At 35.5% G+C, this 17,972-nt stretch overlaps 1 protein-coding gene and 1 long non-coding RNA gene across 2 annotated transcripts in view; both read right to left on the bottom strand.

The window, feature by feature from the left end:
- Positions 1-14,116, bottom strand: part of LOC127853237 (uncharacterized) — a 54,654-nt gene extending 40,538 nt beyond the window's left edge. The window contains exons 1-5 of the mRNA XM_052387574.1: positions 13,975-14,116; positions 13,257-13,365; positions 12,049-12,141; positions 11,119-11,291; positions 4,394-4,510 (exon numbers count right to left, since the gene is read on the bottom strand). Coding sequence (XP_052243534.1) covers positions 4,394-4,510; positions 11,119-11,291; positions 12,049-12,141; positions 13,257-13,365; positions 13,975-14,082 — 600 coding nt within the window. The 5' untranslated portion in view covers positions 14,083-14,116. The remainder of the gene's footprint in view (positions 1-4,393; positions 4,511-11,118; positions 11,292-12,048; positions 12,142-13,256; positions 13,366-13,974) is intronic.
- A 408-nt stretch (positions 14,117-14,524) lies between these two features.
- On the bottom strand, positions 14,525-17,353 carry LOC127853304 (uncharacterized). The gene is made up of 3 exons (XR_008036559.1): positions 17,162-17,353; positions 16,574-16,676; positions 14,525-14,561 (listed from the first exon to the last, which is right to left on the bottom strand). It is a non-coding gene; the product is annotated as an uncharacterized LOC127853304 (long non-coding RNA).
- Positions 17,354-17,972: the final 619 nt, after the last annotated feature.

Raw genomic sequence — 17,972 nt, 5'->3', positions numbered from 1 at the left:
TGATGATACACAGACCAGACGGACTAAAACGCAGACGGCCACCAAGCCTGGGTCTCCGAAAACACCCTTTCAACAGTACCCTAAATTAAAAGTTATATGTGTAAATTTTCAATCCATAGCAAATAAAAAATCCGAATTCTATGCATTATTAGATACTCATAAACTGGATATTGTTTAAGGTACGGAATCCTGGCTGATCGAAGATCATAAAGACTGAAATTTTCCCAAAATCATTAGGTTACACCCCCTTCAGAGAAGACCGAAGCAGCAAAGGAGGAGGAGTTTTTACTTTGGTGAAAGACACACTTTTGGCAACTGAACAGGAACAGCTAAAAACCAACTGTGAAGTACTCTGTTTTAAAATTCATTTAACCTCCTGTAAACCTTTATATATTGCAGCATACTATCGACCAAAAGAAGCTGATGTGCAAAGTTCGGAAGAATTTAGGAAATACTTAGAGCTAACCGCTAACCATAAAGGAAATATTTGGATACTCGGAGATTTTAATTACCCCAATTTCTCCTGAGATACAGAACACAGACCCACAATTAAACCTGGATGTAGGAATGTAAAACTTTACGATGATTTTATTGATTTGCTTGCAGATTTTAACCTTACTCAAATGGTGACTGAAAACACAAGAGGAAACAACGTCTTGGACCTTTTTTCTGACCTCTAATCATACTCTTGTTAAGTCTGTAAAGACTCTTCCAGGCATTTCAGACCATGATATTGTATCTTTTATTTCAGATCTAAAACCAAAATTAACAAATCAGAAACCCAGTGTTGTACCGCTGTATAGAAAGGCAGATTGGGTTTCCTTCAAAACCCACATGAAAGGAGTGAGTGACAGGCTGCTTGAAAAAGGTGAAAGTACCTCGGTAGAAGAACTTTGGTCAAATTTTTCAGATGAGATATCAACTGGCATTAAACAATTTATTTCCTCAAAATCTATAGGTACAAGAAGATCATTACCATGGATTACCCAACCAATAAAACGACTAATGAGAAAAGAGATACAATTTATTTCAGACTCAAAAACAATGGAGCTCATAAGACCAGAAATATGTTCCTAAATATTAAAAACCTTATCAAACGAAATACCAAAATTGCTTATACTAACTATATCGAGTCTATTTTAGGCATTGAAGACCCTGACATCCAAGAAAACAGATCCAACTTTAATCCGAAGAAACTGTATAGTCTCTTAAAAAACTCCAAACAAGACGCTCAATGTATTTCTACTATTTTTGACAATGTTTCAGGAAAATCAACTTCAGTGAATCAAGAAAAGGCCAATGTGTTGAACCAACAGTTCCAATCCGTTTTCACACCTATGTCCCCCCTTACCCTTTCTCAATCATACCTCTCCTTTTTCAGAAATCTTAATGAAATTCCTTCTTCACCTCTCAGAAAATTTCCAACAATGCCCAAGATCACAGTCAGTGTCAATGGGATGCATAAGTTGCTATCCAATCTTAAACCAGACAAGGCAGCAGGTCCAGACAACATCAAACCTCTTGTTCTAAAAGAATTAAGTTCAGAAATGTGTCCAATAATAGCACTCCTTTTCCAGAAATCCTTGGACAACGGAATTCTCCCGAAAGTATGGACATCTGCAAATGTAATACCGCTGTACAAGAAAGGGAACAAAGAAGACCCAGCAAATTACAGACCAATCTCTCTCAGCTGTATTTTATGTAAATCCTTAGAACATATAGTTGCTTCAAATCTTTCAGCTCATTTCAATGAATATAACATACTTTATGACTTACAGCATGGTTTCAGAGAAAAGCGTTCCTGCGAAACACAACTTCTACAACTCATTGATGACCTGGCACGAAATATTACATCTGGAAAACAAACCGATCTAATATTGCTTGATTTCAGAAAAGCGTTCGACAAAGTGAACCATCTTAAACTGCTTTTCAAATTACAGGAACACGGTGTGGATAAAGATATTTTCTCATGGATCAAATAATTCCTTATAGGTCGCACTCAACGGGTTGCTCTAGATGGAGAAGTATCATCCGAGGTACCAGTGGCATCCGTGGTACCACAAGGGTCTGTGCTTGGTCCGTTACTTTTTCTTCTATATTTAAACGACTTACCTAAGTTTATTACCTCTCAAGATCGCTTAATTTGCAGATGACACTGCCGTATACCTGACAATCAACAATATGCATGACTTCCACACTCTACAAGAAGATCTACTTAAACTAATGAAATGGGAACATATTTGGGACATGGAGTTCAACCCAAGTAAATGTCAAGTTTTAAACATAACCAGAAATAAATCAAAATTTTCTTTTAATTACAGGCTCCATGGACAAATATTAGAAACTGTTGACAATGCAAAATACTTAAGTGTGGACATTTCAAAAGACCTTTCCTTGAACACCCATATATATAGAATTACAAATAACGCTAATAAATCTCTTGGTTTCTCCGCAGGAACATACAGACGAGAAATTCCAACATTCGCCAGCTCGCATACAAAACCATGGTAAGACCACAGGTTGAATATGGTTCTTCCGTATGGAGCCCTCATACATTACAAAATATACTAAAAAATGAAAATTTACAGTGCCGAGCAGTCCGCAGGGTCAAACATAACTATTCCCCTTATGACAGTGTCACCTCCATGCAACAGGAACTTGGTTTTCAGACCCTACAAGAAAGACGAAATAACACTACATTAATAATGTTCTTCAAAATTGTTCAAGGTTTTGTGGCTGTGCCCCTACCATCATATATCGAGCGACCAACCAGATTCACTCGTCAGATGCTTCCCCTCTCCTACAGACAGATCCATACTACTGCAAATTATCATAAGTTTTCATTTTTTCCAAGTGCTATTGTGATGTGGAACAACCTCCCCGCCACTACAGTTTTACATCCTGATCTTGAAGGGTTTAAGCAGTCCCTGCCTGCTCCCTCCGCCCCTTAAACTCTGGGAGACATGTTTTTTATAAATTAACCTAACATCACTTCACATTTTAATAAAGCTCACATACTTTTAACATTCTCACTTTTTCACTTTTAACACTTTTACCTGCACTGACTTCGCACCTGTCGATAATACCCGAAAGGGGAGTTAGACAGGATAGATAGATGAGTGGATGGATGGATGGATGGATGGATGGATGGATGGATGGACGGACGGATGGATAGATGGATAGATGGATAGATAGATAGATAGATAGATAGATAGATAGATAGATAGATAGATAGATAGATAGATAGATAGATAGATAGATAGATAGATAGATAGATAGATAGATAGATAGATAGATAGATAGATAGATAGATAGATAGATAGATAGATAGATAGATAGATAGATAGATAGATAGATAGATAGATAGATAGATAGATAGATAGATAGATAGATAGATAGAAGGACATTAGAGAAAGAAGTCCCATATGACAAACATGGAAGAACCGGCAAAGACAAAACACGCTTGCAGTTATGACAAAAGATATCACATAAAAAGAAAAAATGAAAATCCACCAAGCAATTGTAGAAAATAAAATCCCAAGGTCCTGACAAAATCCTCAATGAACAGATTCATCACCTCGGCAATGTAGACCAACAACAGCTGTTGAAGATCTGCAAAGACTATTGGTCATAGCGCCAAATACCCCAGTGCTGGAAGGAGGTCAATAAAATTTCTGTTCCTTAGAAGAAGAAAGGAACGAACATGTAAAAACTCCTGAGTCACCGACTCATCAGCCTGGTTTACTGCATCTGCATGACAATAGAACCACTGTCAAACCATCGGTAACTGTGACAGGGATCATTATGTCGAAGATGATTTCCAGGCACAGACGGTACACCTTGATGTCATTATAGACCTACAGAGAAAGACGGGAACCTTGTAAAGCTTTTTCACAAAGGTATCCAAGGCAACATGTACTAGTGGACTAAAACCTAACTTAACATAATACGCAGTGTCTCGGTAGACATATATGTCGGAAAAGGTATTGTGGCGTCAATAAGCCCCAACACGAGTAGGTTGTTTTTCGCCCACTCTCTTCATACGCTTCACCAATGTTCAAACGCTTCGCCAATGACAACATATCAAAACTACTTAAAGGAGTAGAAGCTTAGTACACAGATTGCCTGGTGGTATGGAGCCCAGAGTAGTCTTCAACAAACACCACATACAGACTCACTTTAACATTATGACAGATGACCGAACGTTTGATCTTTGCCTCGAGATTCCAAGTATGGAGGCGATCGAGAAGAGGGAAGATGATGATGAAGAAGTACTGAAAAAGCTGCATGGGCAAAATAATCAGAAAAATATGGCGCATTGACACTGTATTAAGTCACTCATACAAAAAAGTCACACGGATTTGACAATAGGTAAAGTCTGCCACTTGATTACCTGGTTACTCGCCAGGGATTGATTAAACGAGTCACCCGAACTGTCGAGGAAGACGAGTGTGTCGTATTGGCCGTACACGTAGAGGGCAGTGCTGTCCTCGATAGCTCGGATCCACACCTGGTAATGGATAATAGAGGTATTAAGTGGTCATTTGTTTCTGAATTGGCCTACGATACTTGTTATTTGATAGAAAAATCAGAATGTAACACACATCTACAAATATAATTATATGCTGCTCAAATTTAACAGACAATATCACTATGTGACAACTCGTTTGCAAACGTATTACACATGTTAAAACATGTTAGTCGACATTTCAACAACGTTAAACGCCTTTGAGCATTTTTACAATGTGAAACATTTTTCCCAAAATTATCAAAGTGTGAAATCCCTTTGCTAAAATGTAACAATATGATATATATTGCAGACATAATCACAATGTAAAAAAGCCTTGCGACAAATATAGCAAAATTATGACAAAGTGACACCCTTTGAAAAATATTACAGTGAGTATAACACACATATAAGACATTGTCCCAATATGACTTTCCTTTGCTAAAATATTACTATGGTACATATAGCAGGACTTTTTACATGTGACTTATAAAGCAGACATTGTTACAATGTGAGATCCCTGAAAAACAAATGCAATTTAATGTCAAACTCTTTAAATTTTCTCAGTACAAAACACTTTACAGAAAAGTTGAACACTTTGATATATATCGTTTGATATTCTTTGCAGAAAATATGTAATATTAAATGAAAATACAAGATAAGCATTGATGCAAAGCATCAAAGGGCGTCGGGAAATCAGTGTAAAAGGCACTCAAAGAAGTTACATGGAACGATTTTTTTATAAACAAAATAGAAAAAGATACTGGTATAAACATTTTCTATGATTTTGTGTTATAACCCCCAAATAACCATTATCTATGATGTTTTGTTATAACCCCCAAATAACCATTATCTATGATTTTGTGTTGTAACCCCCAAATATTTCATAGTTCATTTTATTTACATCGGTTTCATTTTTTTACTGGCATCCGTGTGCAGTTTTCATAAATGGAACAGAACTGTGTAGGTTTTAAAAAATCAGCTTCATCTTGTAAGCGTAATATTTTTCTCAACTTCAAGGGGAGATGATTCTGAACTTATTCTTACGTTGCTCATTTACGATAGGGTTTGAGTACTCATTGATATGAAAACACTGTAAAAGTTTAAATGTGTTTACGAACCCCTCCCCCCCCCCCCACCCTCTCACACATATATTTCATGGGCATAATAAAAACAAAAAATGGTTACACTAAAACAGCATATTTATTTAAACTTAAATGTCTACATCAAAACAAAAAGTTAACATAGAACACAAATAAAATAATTTGATTCTACTGGGGCTCGAACCTTGGGCATCTCACATGTGAAGCGAGCGTGTAACCACTACACTACGGAACCGCTTGAAAACTCACGTTCTATCTAAGATATTAATAAGCTATTAATAGTTTAAACGCTGGATAGTGAGCGTGGTTAAAGGTCCATATTAAAGGGTCCATACCACTGGCAAGATACGGGTCAGGCTTGCGGCCTTCTATATGTGGTTCTTAAAAAAAACCTGTAGGAAGACTTGATAGTAATGAGACTGGGGTGCTGTGATGGTGCTCCTCATTGATAAGCGGCTGCTTCCTTTATCAAGACTCATTATTCCAATTAATAATACGTGTCGCGCTTCGCGCTCTATAGCGCCTTTATTAGTAACTATGTGGTTGCTAGGATAGTGGAACAAAGAAGTTTTGTTTTTATACAAAACCAGAAAGTTTCACCGGTTCGCGTATTTGCCCAGTCCCTGTGATCTTTTATTATTGCCCAGTCCCTGTGATCAGTTATTAATTAAAACAATTAGCTTTGCATTATTGGCAATAAATGTTGTAGTAAATGTAATAGGCACAAATGCAGTACTTATATACACTAATTTACACACAAAAAATCACCACTATGCAAGGTATTCTGACAACAAAATTATATACAATTATCCGAAAAATAACTTCTCCGGTAAGCGAAAAAAAACGTATTACATACTAGTCGCCGCACTTCAGTGCGACGCCAATAATCGGGGAAAAAAGCTTCAAAGTGGGTATCAATTAAACGAGTTTTTTTTAAATATAAAGTGTCAATTACTAATCAATTTAAATATAACATTCACTGAAGATACGGCAAAGTTGGAACTCCATTATGACATGCGCATTGTGGGATACAGCAAAGTTTTGTGGGATACAGCAAAGTTTTGTGGGATACAGCAAAGTTGTAACAGTATTTTGTACTCGGACGGAGATAAAGCAACATTGTAGCTTTAACAGGTACCTGAGCTAAAATGTTAAATGTTTTTTGCTGCAAATATAGGCGATGAGGTGTAATATTCCTTTCAAATAAGAAAATAGGATTATCTACAGAATACTTGGTAGTTACTCACTGTTTTGTTTATAATAGATTTGTCTCATAGAAACACATGCATTTTATAAAAAAAAATACACTTGCTATGAGAGTTTAACGCAACTACTTATAAAAGACAACTATGATAGTTTTAATATGCCAAATATACAAGGAAGAAACTCACTTCAAAATTGAGCAAATGACAATTGTTTGATCCTTTTTATGGAGATTAAAAAAGCTTATTTGATTATAAAAATAAATCAATAATCATTTTCATGGTATTAAAAACAATCATAAAATATTTATACGAACAGTACACATAAATCGATAAATGTACTTTTGCGATAATTAAAAAACTTATTTATAAAAAACCGATCGCCGTAGCCTAGTGGATAAGGCGTCGGCCTCGGGATCGGGAGGTCGAAGGTTCGAGCCCCATGAGAAGCGTTTGTCTAAGGATGAATGTTTTTCATGGGACTTGTTCCGATTAGGCCGGCTTGTGAGCCGCGAGCGTTAAACATGAATGGTTACCGACTTCTATCCGCCTGGCGCCTGGCAAAGTGATAGGAGTTGGGAGGTACATGGTATACACGCAAAAGGTGTCTCATAAACCAAAATTGGCTGGCCCTTTTAATAGGGGTGACACCATAATAAAAAAGACCTTTTTATATGTAATTGGCAATGCAAGAACAACAAAAGTAAGTGTTGTGAACCTAGTTATTCTAGTTACTCCCATTATCAATGCAATTTAAAAAAAATGTATACTAGTTAATTCTTTGATTTATTAAATATTTGATTCATAGTTAAAATTGTTTTTTGTTGGAAATCAAATTTTTGTGTGATTTAACATCCACCATAAAAAGACTATTTAATGTTATATAATTTGGCTTTTATGTGATTTAAACACTTTTATCCAGCCTCAACCTAATGTGACGCAATTCTGCATTTTTGTTAAAGTCACTTATTATTATAGCGTTGTGCATAAATCAGTATATCAGTAAATATGAAATTATTATCGGTTTGAACATCTTTATTTTCTTGTTGTTGTTGTTGTTTGGTTTAAACTAATTTGATTAGGGCTCATTCTTTTTCCATGGAAACCCTTGTTTGGATCAAGGGGCTTAAATTATTCTGTTGCGTGCATTCGGACAGTTCCAAGCCGGTAGTTAAAAAAAGAACCTATTACAAAAGTTAAATTAAAGACATTTTGTCACACTTTTATTTTTGAGATCAATTGTTCTTTGGGCATCTAAGAGACGTTTCAATCGTTTTCTTATCATATACGCCTTGTTCTGAGAAAACTGGGCATAGTGCATGTGCGTAAAGTGTCGTCCCAGATTAGCCTGTGCATTGCGCACAGGCTAATCAGGGACGAAACTTTCCGCTTTTATGACATTTTTCGTTTAAATGAAGTATCTTCTTACCGAAAATCAAGTGTAGGCGGAAAGTATCGTCCCTGATAAGCCTGTGCGGACTACACAGGCTAATCTGGGACGACACTTTACGCACATGCTTTAAGCCCAGTTTTCTCAGAACAAGGCTCATATAATTGTTGTTTCAGAAAAAGTGAAACTGTATCTGTTAAACGACCAGAAGTGTTTAATATTTAAAAAATTGAAAACTGGCATTTGAAGAGAATGAAAAAGAGTTTTGATTGAAAGAACAAATATAGAGTAAGACACTTGTCTAGTTAAACTTTTTGAAAGGTATTTGTGTGGTGCAGATATTCCATGTTCATGTCCTATGTTTTAGACCAGGTGATTTTTGTAATATAAAATATAGTTTCAAATTGATTTCTTATGGTTAGCATATTAGTTATTGCAATATTAACGAAAGTTTTAGGAAAAAGTTATGTCTTATGTGTTATGTTTGTTCTCAATATAGACTGCATGCATTTCGTGCTAATGGTGCATCAATAAGTGCTAATAATGTGGCAAACACATGGTAGATGAAAAGTGTTTTCTTCACTAAATACGGTTATGTCAAAGATTCTTTGAAAGACACATTTTAATTTCACTGAATTTAGTTTTGTGAGAAATGAATTCTGTATTATTACAGTTATTTTTATGATATGTTGTCGGTTTTAGCATAAAAGGCTTTATTGATTAGGAAAAAGTTATTAGAGAATGAGTGTAATTTGTATTAAGTATTATTAACATTAAGATATTTGCTTTTGGTGTTTGTTGTTGTTAGTTGACCATTTTGTTCAAGATCAGATGGCCTGATCGGAAAACCAGTTGGCTTGGGTGGTTTTTGAAGACAGTTTGACCAAATATGTTAAAGGGGCCTTTTCACAGTTTTTGGAATGTTTTGAAAGTTGTCATTGAATGCTTTATATTGATACATGTTAACATTGGATATAAAAAGCTCCAGTTAAGGTAGCGCACCTATAATGATTTCCCGCGATTTCTTCGAAGGTTGAAGAGCCTACTATTAGGTGCCGTAGCCTAGTGGTTAAGGCGATAGACTAGAAATCTTTTGAGATATTCCCGCGCTGGTTCGAATCCTGCCGACGACGTATACTTTTTTGTGACGTGTTTTATTTATTTTCTAACGTAATTTGATTTAATATGGCATATAAGCTATATTTATTGTTAAATATGTTGCAATTTTTATGCACATTCTTCAATTATTCAAATTAAAACAACGTTATGGCGAAATTGGGTGATTTACTGTTGAAAATACGAACCATGCATGTTGCATATTTATTTTTATTTAAAAAAGTACACGGTAAATCTGTCTAGTTCTTGGTATATTTGCTGTATATAGTGTTTCTATAAAAACTAAGTTTAAAATATGACTTAAATGATACTATTTTGAATTTTATGACACTTTGTTTTTAACCGACCCAATATTTACTTGGCTGAAATCACTTATATTTCATGGCGCTTTTTCATAGATAAAAATATGTAAAAAAATAAATGTCTATAAAAGAATACTTATTTCATCTTGTTTAAACTTTAAACACCTTTACAGCATCTGTACACACCAACTGCATGCCCATATTTGGAAATTTGAATGAATTATGGAACTTTTATATACCCCAGAGGTGAAAATAAACTGGATAAAAGCCGAGCGTGGGGGTGGTTTTGAAAAAATCGGTATATTTTTTTTAAAAGCATGGGAAGCCTACCTACAAATTTGCATGTAGTTCAGAGAAATGATGCTGATTAAGAAAATAATTAATTAGATTATATTTGGATATGTGCCCATTAGAGGTGCGCTACCTTAAAAAAAATCAAGAATAACATTAAAAAAAGGAAAAAAGGTAACCATCAGCAGGGCTCGAACCACTGATCCCTGGAGTCCTGAAGTAAAAAGTCTACCACTTAGACCACTCGCCCATCTTTCCGTACACGAGGTGAATTATTTACTTCAGATAAGTAATTCTCGTAGTTTCACAAAATATATCGACAACAACATAACTCTGAAAATTATTAATTCGTTTCGCGTTGCAACGCTTTATAATTTTCGGGTTTTTTAAATCGTCCAAAGATGCATAAAATGGCTATTTTAGAGCATGGTAAATGTTCAGTATTACTGAATCCCCACAAATATCATAACTAAAACGAAAATTCAAGAATCTGAAACAACTTTTTTCAATTTTGTCTTTACCCAAACGTGAAAGGTCCCCTTTAAAGTCAGTCAGTGTGTGCGGTCAGTTTACCGTTTTATTAAAACCAGTTTGTATTTGTATGAAAGTTGGATTTTTTATGTGGTCAGTTGAAACTTTCTTTTAACGCACGTCGATATTGAATTTACGATGATTGCAAGCTTATTTTTTCACTACCTGGACAATTGGAATAAATATTAAAGGTATGGTTTACAAGTTTTGTTATTATTACTTTTATGATAAGTGTTGTAATGAGTATTGATATGATTTTTTTATGTTTTTATTATGATTTGTATGATATTATCTCTGGTCTAATCTATTTTGTTTTATTTCAGTGATAAGTTGACCGTTTTGTGAAAGAGAGTTGTTTATGTTTAAATATCGAAGGTATAGAGCAGATGAATTCTTAACTGACAATTTGTTCCTGTATCTTGACTTCTGGCAGTAAAGTATTAGATTGAGCCTCTAAATAGTTCATTTAATTCATGCGCGTGATATTATATCTAATACAGACAGGTAAATATATGTGGGATTTTACTTCAACGTAATAATAGAATTAACATGTAGAGAGCGTAAAAGATTTTAGACCTACTGTCGAACACACCGACGGACAAAGTGACTCCTAAATAACCACCTTCATACTGTTAATATTGTACAGCAAGATTGTAGATTAAACTGCAACTGATACCTGAGCAGAAATGTTGAATGTTTGCATCTGGAATCTTAACGGTGGGATGTAAAATTGCTTTCCAAGCGTTTCCGGCGGTTGAAGCTGAGTCATCAAGGTTGCGTTGCCGTCCGCGCAATATACGGCTACGGGAACGTCGGATTCTATGTGTGACGTAGCAGAGCCGTTGAAAGCTACAAAAAGAAAGCATCACTCTTTCGATTGGTCAAAGGACTTGCAACGGTGTCCCCCCCCCCCCCCCCCGCCCTCTCCACCCCAACAAACCCCAGCGTATAACATCCACTACCGTCACAAGCAAAACTTTTCCAGATCCGAAAGGAACCATGCATACTAAAAAGAACTGCTCATTTCTATGAGCATGACATGTTTTTTTTAAAGATGGCAAGAATTAGACCTCTGTTCGAAACTAATAAAATCTCTAAGCGGAATTTTCCAATTTATTTTGTTGTAGACATTTTCATAATACAAGGAAAAAGAATACACCACGATGTACGGCGATGCGTCAAAACAATTTTGATGTCATAAAAGAGTATTATTAACATGTACCGGTACATAAGAAATTGAATTACAGCAAACCCCCTATACCGGCAAATTGCATAGCTCTTTAAAATTCAAAACCTTTACTTTTCCTTTAGGGTATTCGGTAATTATCTAAACGCTATAGCATGATATCTGAGCATAAGTCAACTAAGTGAAAAAAACAAGGATTTTATTTTGAATTTTAATATAATTAATTTCTTCGTTTACCAGAACCCATTTTTTCGGACAAAAAAAACAAACCTTTCTGAGGCACTTTCAAAGAAACGTTTTTGTAATCGGTATGCTATAAATGTTTTTTCTCAATAGAGAGTACAATACTACATAAAGTATGAAGCAACAAGAGGAACGTTGTTGCATATTCCTGCTTTAATAGAATGTCAGAAGCGTTACCGTGTTCTTCACCGAAAGCGACGACATTCGATTGAAGATTTGGACCTCTTATGTACGCAACAGTATGATAGCTCAGAACCTTACAATCGCCAACTGAAAAAAAGATAATACAACTATGCAATTAACAATAGTATACTTAACATACCTACATACTCAAATATGATTCCACCGTATTCATAGGACCAATTCCGACGCCAAACAAGACAATAGACACATAATATTAAATAATAACATCACTTATTACCAATGCTTAAGGTATATCATTGCAAAATTAAAGATATTACCCGGTATTGTAAGAACGTTATTTGTTGATAATTGTATCATGGTAATACAATAACATTTTACGAATATATTTCAATTTGAATTTAACATGGATCTAGCAAAAATAACATTGCACACATAACGAGTTCATTCTTTCTCATTAATACATTCATATCCTCACTTAAGCTTATTTCTGAGGCTATGTTTTTAATGCAGCTATTAATTCCCGCTAGATAATTGATCGTTATTTTGATTTCAACTGCCCGTTAAATCATCATGTCTCCATCCAGCCCAAGCATCTAGTCATACATTCCTTAAAAAGTCATTCAAATATTTCATAAAAATTAAATGCAACCCCGATCAAAGATTAGCAACAACGGACTGCAATGTTTTCATTTTGAGACAATCTTTGTCAAGGGTTGCCATTATTTCTTTATCAGGTTCCAGGAGCGGTAAGCGTTGATACATTGACATAAAAAACAACTATATGTTAGAATATATGGTAAATAATGGAAACAAAACAACGTTGAAATGCCAAATAGAGGATAAATGCATAAAAACGATGGCACACAAATGACAATAAACAATGACGCTGACCAATTTATTTCGCTAAATGTATAATTCACACACGAATGACGCCTCATAACTTATGCCAGTTTAATGATTATCTCACAAATAACGCCACACTAATAGTATCCAAATTATGACAGGCAATAAAACCATGCAACATTTATGAGCAAATTAGCTGTGTGTTTTTATGTCGTCGCATGATAAGTGCGCACAATAATCATTCGACATAAATGCCGTATACATTATCGAATGTGCTCGTTCATTTTTAAACTGAACCAAGTATTATTAGTTATCGTATACATGTATGTATAAAGTTTTGGAACACCAATGAATTCGAAAATGTAATTACAGCGTGTACGACTTGATGCGTAACGTACCGTCTAACGTCCGGTAGGCCGGTCCTAAGACGTCGACTGGTATGAGTTTGGAACTTACTCCGCCTTGATTGATCAACACGGATATTTTATTTGTAGAGCTTATAACCACCTGCAGTCAAAATGTGTGGGAATATACTGCTAACTTAGAGTGTGCAATCAGAAACGATGACTGAAAAATGACCAGTTGTGAAAAATTCGGTTAAAAGTTACATGAATCCTTGAGGTTATTTACGCCATGTACCGGTATGTTTCATGATTATAATCCTGCATTATTACAAGTATGAACCAGGGCTCCAGATATCTTAACACTTGGGCCGTGCTCTGAAAAATGGGGTTAAATGCATGTGCGTAAAGTGTCGTCCCAGCTTAGCCTGTGCAGTCCGTACAGGCTTATCAGGAACGACACTTTCCGCCTAAACTTGAATTTTGCTTAAAAGAGACTTTCTGAAAACAAAAAAATATCATAAAGGCAAAGAGTGCCGTGCCTGATTAGCCTGTGCGGACTGCACAGGCTAATCTGGGACGACACTTTACTACATGCATGTATCCCCCAGCACGGCGATTTTTAATCATTCAAAATTCGATCTAGATTGATTTATTCTTCAACGACGCTACGCAGCATTCAACTTTAATCGTAGTGTTCTCATATTGTTGGTAAATAGTTTTCTCATGATATTGGTAACAGCTTTACAGAATGTAAGACTTTAATGACACCAACCACCGTGTGCTGATCAATGGTAACCATGCGGGTCTGGTAGGCGTTTAAAGAAAAACTGGTGTTCAAGTAGGTGATGTTGGTAGCCGTGTCATTTGTTGTCAAATACATCGTGAGGACGGCGTGTGAGGACTTGGAATAAACGAATAGTTTTCCAAAACTACTCTTTGGTCCTGTTAAAATGGTAATAACATATATTGGCATGTCATATCAACAAAATAGTTAATTACGTTGAGATAAACGTTAATGACATTAAAGTTCTCTAAAGATATTACCAAAGCTGAATCATATATAAACAGAAACTGAATATACCGATACATAAAAAAACTTAATGTGCCTGTATGAACATACATGTAATGTAAATAGGCTTACTTGAATACATTTAATAGTTGAAAGTTGATGCCTGCTGTTTCACTATATTTAAATGAAATGAGCGTACTCTATTGAAAAGCTCACATATTTCAACAAAATACATAGGATGAGCGAAAACCGAAACATACTTACATCTGTACTTAAATTGGACAGAAATTAAAAACTACGTTTGATATTCTCACCACTTTCAATTTTCCCACAGTCCTTCTCGCTCAATTCTGAAATTCAAATAACTTGTGAAAATAAATTACCGGAAGTTCGTTGATGTACAAAAAAAGTTATAAAAAAAATCAGTTAATTCCATTTATAATACAAACATATTATTGTTGTCTCTACCCAACGCATTACATGTTACATAAACGTACATCGTATATACTGTATGCAGACGTTCCTTTATACCGAAAGTCTTGTTGTTCTTTTAAAATTGGTCAAAGAACACATTGTTTGAAAAAGTTAGTAAATATGAAATACGTGTATTTATGTACGAGTATTGCAAAGAGAAAAACTAATATTCGATAACCCCAAATACAATAATTCGGAGACCGTGTTTTGCAATCAACAAGTTTGTATATTTGATATAAAATCGTGGCTCTGACAGTACAACAAACCAAACAGGAGTCCCATGCCGGCTTATTTTAGCGATACGTGAGTCTTCTAGCTATGTAATACATATCAGTCAACCACTGGGGTATTATAAGCATCACAGAGGTCCACAGCAGGGTATTACAGTAAGCAATACAGGATTCCCCTACCTAGGTATTATTAGCAATACAGAAGTTTCATAACGGGGTATTTTTAGCAATACATAAGGCATCTCTGTTGGTATCATACGCAATACAGAAGTCCCCATACATCGGAGATTTATAAGCAAAACATAAGTCACCTACCGGGGTATAATAAGTAATACAACATTTATAATTGCATATAATGATGGATACAACTAGCTATATAAAAATATAGTTTTTGACTTCTGTGAAAAAAATGTCCTGAATGGTTCGCACTATATTTACTTACGTGTTGACGTCATAAATGTAAGAAGTCTGTAAATCGTTTGGTTGGGAAGGGTTATTTTTAAAAAAATTAAAGCGAAGATTATTCAATCGATGTTAACTGCCATTGATTCGTTTGGTGTCACGAGGTTGATAACCACTTGGGGTTTTATTGTTATGAGTTTTTGCTATTTTTTATACAAGTTCCCATTGTCTTTATATTTTATTTAATCATATTTTATTAGAGAGCATTAACATATATGTTGAAATATTCATTTCCATAGCAGTAGGAATCCTGTTTTCCTTGCTATAGTCCCTATAAGAGCTGCACTTTATCTTGTCATAACTTTTCATATAAATTGTCATACATATATATACCATGTTTGGAGATCACAAATCATTCCGACGCATTTTGTATTTGGACAAACAGGCTGATGTTATAATTAACAAAGAAATAGATTAACCTAAACCATGCCAAGTACTATCTGAATAATTACAATATTCGTTTATGCTCCCGTATTTTTAAACAACAGTGTATTAACTCGATCTAGTGAAAAGCTGAAGGTCGCACAAAATCGTCACACTTCCCCTTTAAAGTAAACAACGTTTCACCCATCTTCTTATTTTCTGAGAAATCTCATGGTCCAGTTTAACTGATGTCATTTTTCAGCTATTCCAGTTCTTTAAGCGGATGGATTACGATTCACGATTAAAGCCCATCCATTTGTGGAGTTATTACCCTAAGTTTTTTCCCGAAAATGCAATCTCATATGACATTGTAGACTCTAAAGTTTCTTTTCGTGTGAACGGACATATAAACAAAAAGACAGGCTAACGGCAAACGGACGCAGGGTAAAGCTTTAGTCCCCCTTCAGTGAAACATGTAGGGGGTATTGTAAATTATAAGTATAACGGACAATTAAATAATCAACATATCCACCCGTTTATCACAGATCTTAACCCATTTATGCCTAGCGTCTAGAAAAAAGGCATTGGCAAACAGCAAAGACCCAGATGAGACGCCGCATGGTGCGGCGTCTCATCAGGATCTGTGCTGTTTGCTTGAAGGAATTTCTGTCAGAAATATTCTAAATATATAAATAAATATACTAGACATCCATAATTTTGGAATGAAATTGATCCAATTTAGACGGATGAGATAGTCCACTAGGCATAAAGGGGATAATATTTTTTTAAATAAAAGTTACATGTAAATTCATGTATACTGCATCGTTTTTTACCAATGCTAAATGAAGCATTTCCCCTTAACGACGTAATGGTGGCTACAGCGTACGTAACACCGCTAGGCACGTGTGTGGAAAGGTAGCCGCTGTTGAGTATTTCCTACAAATAGTAACAAAGAGCATTGCAAACATCCCATCAGCACTCTTCAAATCTACTACGATTATTATTGAAATTGAAAACCTCACTGAGCTATGGCAGAATAGTGACCAGCCAGGCAGCCCCAAATAGGATACGGACCGAAGCCGAAGGCTTTTTACCGTTGTTTGTTTTACAAAGATGTCACTTCTGCCTACATTTTACGGATAAAATACTTCGGAAATTTGGAAGACCTTTATAGAAATTAACTTAATCGAAACTTCAGAGACAAATTAAGGCTACGTTTTCACTATCAAACTGTTGAAAGCATCTTAACATCTCATGATAGGTCCCATATTAGAATAATTTGACGATTTAGCTCTTATGCGACCACTGGATCAGCCTTTGTCAACTTGATAACGATAACGACAAAACGCTCATGATGGATGATGGCATACATTCTACATCAGCCCACCCCGCAACCAAAAAGTCACGGCAATGACACAAACCAAGGCTAGACTCGTATCGTTTAGAGTTATAATCATCTCTCTTGGGTTGCATTCCAGAGTGGTGAGGTTCAGGGCTTTTTGTTCACATCCATCTGGAGTACATGTAGTCAAGGAAACCGCGTCCGTCCCGGCCTGTAAAATTGCAAACAACATAAGTTACATTCCGGAATATGAGATTCTGTAAATTGTTGATACTTAACACATAGACATTCGACCCCTTATTGTAAATTTCATGTGGACATATGTGTTACGCGCCTCGGTCTCTACATGGTAACTATGCACGAATCTGTTGCTAGTTTAACATTGTCAAAATCGGCTTAAAAGTAATTTAAATATTAATCTTTTCTTGGGCGGCGGGGTTCCCGTTCCGGTCCCCTTTGTGGCGTGTTTTTACCACCCATTATGCCTTTCTGGAAAGAATCTGTTCTATTTTTATCTTTTTTATGGCATTTTATAATAAATGCCCGTTTTCAATCAACAATATTGTGTTTGTTCTTTGCTTCAAGTCATACGAGTCCGTCCGGTCTATGACCTTTTCATTACCACCGAGGACAATACATAAATAATATTTTATGCACACATAAAAGATTTTATGTCATTGTACGATTTCTTAATTGTTGAACATTATATTGTTTCAAGCCTTATATTTAATTGCTTGTGTATAACCTCAGTGTGGGGTCACATGGGCTATTTCGACCAATCAAATTCAGTGTTGGCCATTGTGGCCCTTTGGATCCTTCTAGACTAACGTGGCAATCCAATATGGTCGAAATTAACAACCCACCTCCACCCCTTCTCCGCAATAATGTTT

This window comes from Dreissena polymorpha, chromosome 12 (assembly GCF_020536995.1).
Source record: "Dreissena polymorpha isolate Duluth1 chromosome 12, UMN_Dpol_1.0, whole genome shotgun sequence".
Lineage (NCBI taxonomy): Eukaryota > Metazoa > Mollusca > Bivalvia > Myida > Dreissenidae > Dreissena > Dreissena polymorpha.
The sequence above is the reverse complement of the archived record's forward strand: the minus strand, read 5'-3'. Positions and strand labels throughout refer to the sequence as shown.